The sequence below is a fragment of the Meleagris gallopavo genome, chromosome Z, assembly GCF_000146605.3.
Source record: "Meleagris gallopavo isolate NT-WF06-2002-E0010 breed Aviagen turkey brand Nicholas breeding stock chromosome Z, Turkey_5.1, whole genome shotgun sequence".
In the NCBI taxonomy this organism is placed as follows: Eukaryota; Metazoa; Chordata; class Aves; order Galliformes; family Phasianidae; genus Meleagris; species Meleagris gallopavo.
In genome coordinates, this window is record NC_015041.2 from 1,959,909 (window position 1) to 1,968,906 (window position 8,998).

At 39.1% G+C, this 8,998-nt stretch overlaps 1 protein-coding gene across 1 annotated transcript; it reads right to left on the bottom strand.

Annotated features, from left to right (window-relative positions):
* Positions 1 to 321: 321 nt before the first annotated feature.
* On the bottom strand, positions 322 to 8,992 carry HAUS1 (HAUS augmin like complex subunit 1). Its single transcript, XM_010725171.3, has 9 exons — positions 8,952 to 8,992; positions 8,560 to 8,734; positions 7,526 to 7,661; positions 6,370 to 6,504; positions 5,703 to 5,826; positions 4,864 to 4,929; positions 3,470 to 3,541; positions 1,626 to 1,673; positions 322 to 621 (listed from the first exon to the last, which is right to left on the bottom strand). The coding sequence occupies exons 1-9, from the start codon at positions 8,982 to 8,984 to the stop codon at positions 547 to 549; spliced, it is 864 nt and encodes a 287-aa protein (XP_010723473.1). The 5' UTR covers positions 8,985 to 8,992; the 3' UTR covers positions 322 to 546.
* Positions 8,993 to 8,998: the final 6 nt, after the last annotated feature.

Consider the following 8,998-nt stretch of genomic DNA (forward strand, 5'->3'; position numbering starts at 1 on the left):
ATATTCTAGGTGGTAAGGGCCTATCAAATCCTGATAAGAACACTTCCTGGTGAAGAGCAGAGAATTGCTTGGGTTGGAGGGATCCTAAAGCTTAGGCTCCAAGAGCCCATCCATGGCCTCAGGCACCTCGAGAGATGGGGCACCCACAGCTCTGGGTAGCAGTGCTGGGTAAAGAATTTCCCCCTCACATCTGACCTAAATCTGCCCTCCTTAGTTTAAAGCCATTTCTCTTTGTCCTGTTACTATCATTCTGGTATCAGCTGGATGAAGTATTTGTACCACATGTGGGGGGAAAAAAAAGAAAAAAAAAAAAAAGGAAAGTTTGGGAAGAAATAATTTTATTGGAAAAATAGCTGACATTTACAAATGCACTGCAACATGAACCACTAAAGAAAAGAGCTTGCTTGCTGAAAGGTCACAAGCATGCCATTCCAACCATGATAAGCGTAAGGCAGAAAGCTGCAGAATATACTAAGTACAAAATTTTTCATTAGTGCAGATAAATCAACAAGAAGGAAATCTTCTATTCAGGATACTTCAGGTGAACTAGAGTCTTCTGGTTTCCAGCATATCTTGAGTCAGCATTTCAACAGTCTTTGAGAGGTCTACCTCCAAGGCACTCTAGCAGGAGAGAAAACCAACAGGACTCAGTAAATGCAAAGCAGTTTTCATACATTCTTCTTGCATAAGCACATCTACAATGATCAAACCTTAAGATGTTATTAGCACTCATTATCCCAAGCATTGGACTGGTAGTTCTCACTACTCCAAGCAGCAGTGGTCTCAATATTCACCTATGGAGAAATCTCCAAATGAAGCACTAAATATGCTCAGTGGCCTTTATATAGCATGCCCTAATGGGACATCAGATATCTTCAAGCTGAACTACAGAATGCACACTCCCAACAAAAGCCTGGCATGCTGGTAAGGTGAGCTTGCACTGTAAAACAATTATCTCACCAATCTGAGCCATCTGAACCATCTGAAAATGTACAGAGTATTTAAAAATGCAATTAGAAATCACATTTGAATGGCTTGGCATTGAATACTTTGTGCTGTGTCTATGAGCAATTAAGTACTAACACAAAGAAACAAAGACAGCTTTTATGCTCCAATATGGACCAGCTCACTATGGAAAGCTTCATACAGACCTTCTAAACATTGCCAGATTAAATGTTTCCCAACAATGCCTGCAGGTTGCACACGCGTGTATGAAATGAATATTATGTTCTGTAGGGAAAAGTCCCTGTTGCAATCTACAAGGCAGCTGTTCAGTAATACATGGGCCTTACTACACTTTGAGAATTCAGGAGCAGTAGAAGTTTTGGAACTAAAAAGCTGCAGTGGAGTGAATAAGCATTCTGACAGACGAAGCAGACAAAAATCCAGAGAGACATATACCTAACCCCCATTATGAACAACTGCCTCAACACCATTAGGTATCATGACTCCAACTGTTCCTCCTACCGACATGCACTGCTTCTGCCTTACCAGAACAAAATTTCCCTCTAGAGATCATTAAGAATACAATCTGAGGCTGATAAATCCACAAGCAATTAATGCATATAGATTGTCTTAGTATGACAGCACCCATTTAAATATCTGTGAAAGATAAAATCTCTTACCAGTTGTCGTTTTGTTTCTTCAACCTTCACTCGTGCAAGGGAAAGACTCTAATGAGAAAAAATAGCATGAAAATCAATATTTCAACTTGAATTACAGAGTTCCTGAATCATTGCAAGTCTCTAATTATATGCCACAGGGGAATTCAAGGATAATGAAAGCAGTTTTGTGTATGCTTTTCACATACAAAAGGTACTGACATTAAAAACCTATTATCAGCTTCATTTGAACAATCAGATATTTTTCACAAGTCTGGTATGGCCTAATATCTAAAAAATACCCGCTTTTCCACATTAGCCAATCAACAAACTGGTTTTTAAACACATCCAAGAATGGATTTTTCAGAGCACAATGCACCTTTAGCACAAACCATCCTTCATTCCGTCTGCACCAGAAGCAGGGCATTAGGGCTCTGCCTGTCTCTTCTGACAGGGAGTTGGGGGAAGGAGGAAACTGGGAAACCTAATGCAATTTGAACGTCCTGTTGTGCTTGAGATGAGGCAGCTGCTTCTTTGACTAAGATGAATTTAACAGAGAAGCAATCATACCCTCTACCTTCATCCATTTCCTTACAGGAAGATATGTTGAGGGGCAAGACCACAATGGAAGGGTTGAAGAGGTGAAGAGAGAAGGATCGTGCAGCAGACAAGTACCTTAGTTCACAACACAAATGATGCAATTCATCACAATTTCTGTGCAACTTTCGAGAAGGTCCTCTGTTTCTCTGTACCCCTGTGCTCCATTTTTCTAAATGGAACAAGCCTTTTTTTAACTCTCAGAGGTTAGCCATATCACATGGTCATCAGATAACGAGGTAACGGGCACTATTAGGTAAGTCACAATCGTGACTATTTTGCTTACTGTTCTATTTACTAAATCTAAAACCCACATTCAACTATTTGCTCTACTTTTTACCAAATCTTGCTGGAATGTCAATCCTTAATACTCATCTGTAAATATATGGGCAATTTTCCAAAGATCAGAAATATTTGAGTTTAGCTGTCCGAAGCATTTCAGATAGCACAGAACAGATATCACACAAAACCAAGGCCTTTCCCCACTCTCCCAGACTAAAGCTCTGTTTGCCCATGATTTCTTTGTGCCGCTATGAACTTGTTTACAGAATTACTCTCAACTGAAAGTCTTCTGTGACACTGGTTCTTCTTATTTGAAATAGGTAAAATCTTTTTTACAAAAGGTGCTTTGCAGAGCAGCCTGATTGTAACTCCTGGCATGGTGACCAGAAGCACAAAAAGCCAGAAATTAAAGCAATGAACAGAAGGACAAGGTCTCTCAAAACAGCAATTCAGAAAAAAAATGTGCAGACTTTTTTGGTCGTTTTTTTTTTGTTTTGTTTTCCAAAAGGGCTGAATACCCAGGACTCTCAGATAGAAACCAAAGATGATAATGGAGCAGAGCAGACAGTGCTCCTACAAGATGCACTACATGTTTAGGGGCAAAGTCTACATTTTTATTTAGGTATTTCTTCCTAAATTTATGCCCCAATGTGTCAGTATACCTACAAAATCCTGTTAAACTTAATAGTTATATTTTCTAATTTTCAGATAATTTACCTTGATACTGAGTTCAATTAGCCAATCTGTTAAGATCATATTCCTACACATTTTGTTAGAACAAAGTTTATCTGTCAAGCATACAATTATTTTTGGCTTTGCTTAATCAATAAATAGCCTTGTGTTGAAGTAAAGCTTTTAGTTAACACTGTTAACAGATATTTAGAGAGCTTTCTAGCTACTAAAATATAGCAAGAGCTTCCTTTATATTGTGAACTCTGTTAAAATTAATTTGATTGCAAATATAGAAGAGCCATGGAAAAAATAATTACAGGAGGTAGATCAATGTAGCACTTAAGATCCTTCTTCAGATACTCCATTTCTTCCTGCATTACAAACAGTTTCTGTGAATAGAGCAAAATAGATTATATTCTATAGTCTTCCTTGTATTGATTTACACCACTTCTACATTTACTATTATCTGCAGCATTTTGGAATGCACAGATCTTGGTAAGAGCTCTTGTGATCCTTCTTAAAAAGGAAAAACTGAAGATCAACCATTTGCTCAGCGATGAGTCAGTTAAACCTAGTACAAGTTTTACACAGAGGTATTTTCCTTTGCTTTCTGAAAGCACACAGCACTGTTTCTAATAGCAGAACCACCTGATCTCACCTCCCTGAAATAAGAGATTTCAAAGGAGGCTCCACCAGGCAGACAACTTTCAGAGTTAACATCACTGCAGGTCCCATAAAGAACAGAGCCAAGGATGAAGATGCATTCTCATGCTTATGGCTTATTTGTGAAGACAGTTTTGCACATGCAGCAGAAAAAAGAAATCCCCAACCACTTTGGTCATTCTGTTAATAAGAGGAGGTAGTTGCTCCTGGAGGCTGAAAGTTTATCACGTTACAAAGCACTTAGCTTTTTTCAAATATTCAACCTGTAGTAAAAATAATAATAAAACACTCAGAAGAGGAAGTCATTCATGCTGCCTATTTGAACTGAACTCTTGGCAAAGCTCGTAGAAATGCCAGTAAGTACAAATATCCCTTTTACTCAAGTTTTAGAAGATGACAGAGGTCAGATAAAGACAGAAAGGTCCCTATGCCACTTCGTATATAGAATTCCAACTCGAATTATTTTTGGTTAGTACTATTCTCAAATGTTGAGCCAACAGTGCCACCCAGTGCTGCATCCTGAGAATGACAGTATTAAAAAAAATAATAATAAAAAAAATCAGGGAACCTACTTTCATTGTTCAGCTTAATAGGCAGAAAAAGCTAGAAAAAAGAAATAGGGAGAAGGATTCGAGTTCCCACTAGAGTAATAGCAAATAATGTTAAAGTGTGCTGAGTGCAGAACACAAATGTGTTACAGGTGTAAAATACTTCAGCACAAAGCTGGAGAACAGCTTGCAACTCCAGAAGCAATTTTTATTTTAACAGATTTTCTTGTTGGGTTTATGATTTAGCCCAAAAAGCTGTGTCTAAAGTCACAAGAAAAAGACACACAGTGATTTGGGATCTAGGATTCACTCAACCTCCTCCTCCTCTCATTGAGAAGCATCTGAGGGAAGGTTTACTTTGCACAAACTAGAAGCAGTCACTCAGATCACTTTATCTAGAAACTGCAATACATAGGCAGCTATGTAATGAAATATATTCCACAGAATGTCCACTCTGTTTAGAAAATGGATCATTGTAGAAACCTCCATCCTGTACCTACCTCATACATGCCCAGTAATGACTCATGAATCAATGACTGGTTTATCCCGTTGGCAGCAAGCTGCTTCTAGAAACAGAAAAGAGCTTATACATAACTGATCACAAAATCTAACAGAGAGGAAAGAGATTTTGCCATTTTGAGTGAAACAGGCAGGCAAGAACACAATTCAGTAAGAGTACAAATCAGTACATTGGAGTACATCCAGTACAGTTGGAGAACATTCGGGTGAGGTATTGGAACGGGTTTCCTGGGGAGGTGGTGGAGTCACTGTCTCTGGAGGTGCTCAAGAGAAGAATAAATGTTGCTCTGAGTGACATGGTCTAGAGAGATCACTGGCATTGCTTGATGGCTAGACTAGATGATCTTAGTGGTCTTCCTAACCTTAATAATTTTATGATAAACAAAGCGTTCATGTAGCCATCATCAAACAGGAAAGGTACAACTTCAGTCTTCAACATTTAATCATTTATTAATCTCAAAAAAATCTCTCAGAATTTTGACACAATTTATCTCAGTGAAGCCTATGCTCTACTGATAACTCTTCACTATACCCTTACACCATGGTACATCACAATAAGCATCAAGTAGTCTGAGCTATTAATGTTTTCAGTTATAGTAGAAGGAAAATTATCCTTGCATTTACCATAGGATGTTCTGGAAAAGGAACATAAAAATAGCAGGAACAACTGAAGTGTGGCAACTCATCCTATTAGACCAGAAGTCTTAAGTCCAAGAGTTTAAGAGACTTCAAGGATGCCCTTAACTACAATTTTGGACCCAACCAACTATGGCTGCTGCAGCCTGTCACAGCATTATGTTAGATAATTCTTTCTACTTACCACAACAGTCTTAATCCTAATTCTTAAATCTTCACATTTGTCTTTCAGGAACTTCAGGTTCAGAAATCGGCTCTTAGTTTTGGATCCTTCAGTCTGAAGACGTGACTTTACTTTGTCAAGATTCCTTAAATAGAAAATAAACAAACCCTTACGTTCAAAGAGATACCAGTATACATACACCATTTGGCCACCTATGTTCAAGCTGAACTTCTTAATACAACCAACACCAAAAGGAGACAATGAAGAAAACATTTGCATTTTGCTGTGAGATTCCCCAGGGGAAATATCCATGGAACTATCCATCCACCTCCAGACTCACAAAGGCTCACACTCAATGTTCTCTAGAGGCTTCTTCTAACCCCTACACTTTCGTGATTTGCCTTCAACCTCAGTGGAAGGCAGTGGGTGGAAGATGCCAGCCCACACCAGAAAACTCCTTGCAAACTATTTTTAGTTTAAAACAGATATAATTGTATCCCAAACCTCCTTCTGACCCTTGAAAGTGTCCACAGAATACAGCTCGTGACTTAAAGTTCCCAATATTAAGTAGAAATGTGTCAAAAAACTAACAATTAAATTACTCTTGTTAGTTATCACAAGAAATGCACGACATCACAAAGATCCACAGTATTGCTCACATATTTCCCCTTTTTCATCCATTACTCACTTCTCTAACCGCTCTTCCAGCAACAGTTTAACAGCCAGTTTTTTCTTAAAGATGAGCAATTCCTGTTCCATTTCTTTGTTTTCTGATTCTGCTGCATGCAGTTCCAAACTCCTATCACTGATGGTACAGAAGAAGCTGGCGAAAAGAGTGGGAAGGAAGAACTCAGAATTATTACTGTTGTTGTTTCCTCTCCCCCTACCCTTACCACAAAGCACTTGTTTTTCCTGTTATCATATATCTGGTAAATAGCAAGTGTTTAAGAAGAAAAAAATATAATACATCTCTGAAGGTATTTGCTTTCTTTAAGTAACAAAATTTTATCTGGGAAAAAGTCCAGCAACCTAAGCACTGGGAAATGCTAAACAAGACCTGTCATTCTAGTGAATGAAACAACCAGGCCAGAAATAATTACATGCTCCACTCAGAGCTTGCCAGATTGCCTTTGAGAAAAACCCTATTTAGCCCTCAAAAATCTATGTCCCTAGTATACAATCAGAAGTATCTCAGTCACTTACTCTTCCCAGTGGTTCATAACTGCTTGCTCCTCTAGCTCAGAAAAGAACAGTAAGAGCAAAGCTCTTAAACATGATTAAACAAAAAACATTGGATTTTAAGGCAGATTTTGCCTTCTCCTAACTGACAATGCTCAGTGCACTCCTCCTGTTACAGTTTAAAGTCAGATAGAGAAGCCTGAAAGAACAGACTAACAGCTGCCACTTTTCTGTGTCAGAGCCAAGGAAATCTCCTTACATGAACTGAGGCCAGATAACAAATGAAAGAGATGAGCTGAAACTGAGTCACCAGCTACATTTTCACAGTCCTTGCTTGCCTGAACAGTATGAAAGCTGCTCTAGCTTGTGCTACCTGGCATGACAGTCCTAGTAACAAAATTCTACAGCAATTGACCACAAAATTATAGGTCGAAAAGAGATTTAACTGAGGCTCCTGTTGGGTGTTAGATGCTTTCCTTGAGGAGAAGGACATTAGAGCTATTAGTGCTTTGTGCTCAGTTTCTGTGCCTTCTAAAACTGCCCAAGTGGTGCAAAAACTGGACAAGTAGGATTCCTGGTGTGAAAACTCACTTTGAAATGGTTGAATTGAAAAAAACTGAAGGAAGCAGCACAGATCACCAACTGCTGCAAGTGGGAAGAATTACCTGGTAAAAGAAGTGTCCTTTGTTTCAAGTATCATTGCACTGTCTACCAGAGTTTTAAGGTGGGCACCGCCTTCTTTGGACAGTTGGGATGGTGAAAGATCAAGGCTTTCTACGAGAAGGCTCTGCAAATATTCAGCTAAAAACAAACAACCAAAATAGATTTATTTTTAATACTGCTGTTCTTTCAGTTCTAGATGGGTGTATCTAAAGCTACAACCCAATTTTAGCCTAGAAATTTTGTTTATCTCTCCCCTGTTAGATAAAGAGCCATCGTGCTTGTCATATCAAAACTTTATTAGTAAAGACATTCCCTTGTACCAGGGCAGCCTCACTGCAGTCTAATTTGCAGAAAAGCTTGCATCCACACCTGTCTGTCAGTGCTCACATTTTCTAACAGCCTAAATCAACTGTCTAGTTTCCATCGTTATTAATCTGATGGCAAGTCACTAGAAGACCTGAAGAAAAACAATCAAGCAGGGTTTTACAATGTCAGTCTATTCAAAGAAAAGTTTCTGAACAAAGCCAATGAAGGGACCATCCTTTAGGATATGTTAAAAACATTACGTTTTCCTGTGTGTTTTCTGGACCAAGTGAGTGGTACATGATTAGACACACACTCCAGGTAGCATAAGCAAAACTTAATCACTTCACTGCTGTTTCAAATTCCTGAAGTGCTTTCCTGAACAGGGGACTATCATCAGCTCAGACTCTTAAATCAGCTGTAGGGCTGCTCCTCTGTGTATCCAGCCAATATTTGAATACTGTGCTATTCAGCCCAGTAGGCCAAGAGGTCTTAAAAATTAATCTGCTTGTCCTTTGCTCAAGCCAGCATAAAAACTTGCTCTTGACCAATCTTACGTTAGATTGCATTTTGCTGAAAGAATGGATTGCCTTGCAGTAAAAACTGTAGCACAACAAATGCTTAGCTTTCTGCTATTTCTTTTTGAATACAGTTGAGCTTCACGTTTTAACAGTCTACAAGATCACTAGGAAAAATCCACTGAAGAAACTAACAAGTGGAGCCTTTAGCTCACCATCTGCATCATATTCTGCTGCCACTTGCTTCATGTCTTCTATCAGAAACGAAACATTTCTCTCTCTTTCTTCACTGTATTCCAAAAACATATGCAAGAGATCAACGATCTCCACGTTCACTTCAAGTTGTGACACCAGCTGATTTTCAAACGTTTTCTTTAGCCATGAAGCAATCTGCCGGGCGAAATAAAAGAAGAAGAGCCCAGTGAAAAGACAGAAAGTAACAGCTGGACGTGAGAAAAGCGATGTGCTGCAAGCTCTGCATTCCTGAGAAACGACCCCTGCGACATCACTCAAAGCACAAGTGTAAACAGACGGCATCCCAAATCTCTGCTGCAGCCACTCTCTGAAATTTATAACACCGTTTCCCGCCTCCATCCCCCACCGTTACCCGCTCCGCTTTCTCCTGCAAAAACGCTGCCATTTCCCGCGTTGAGC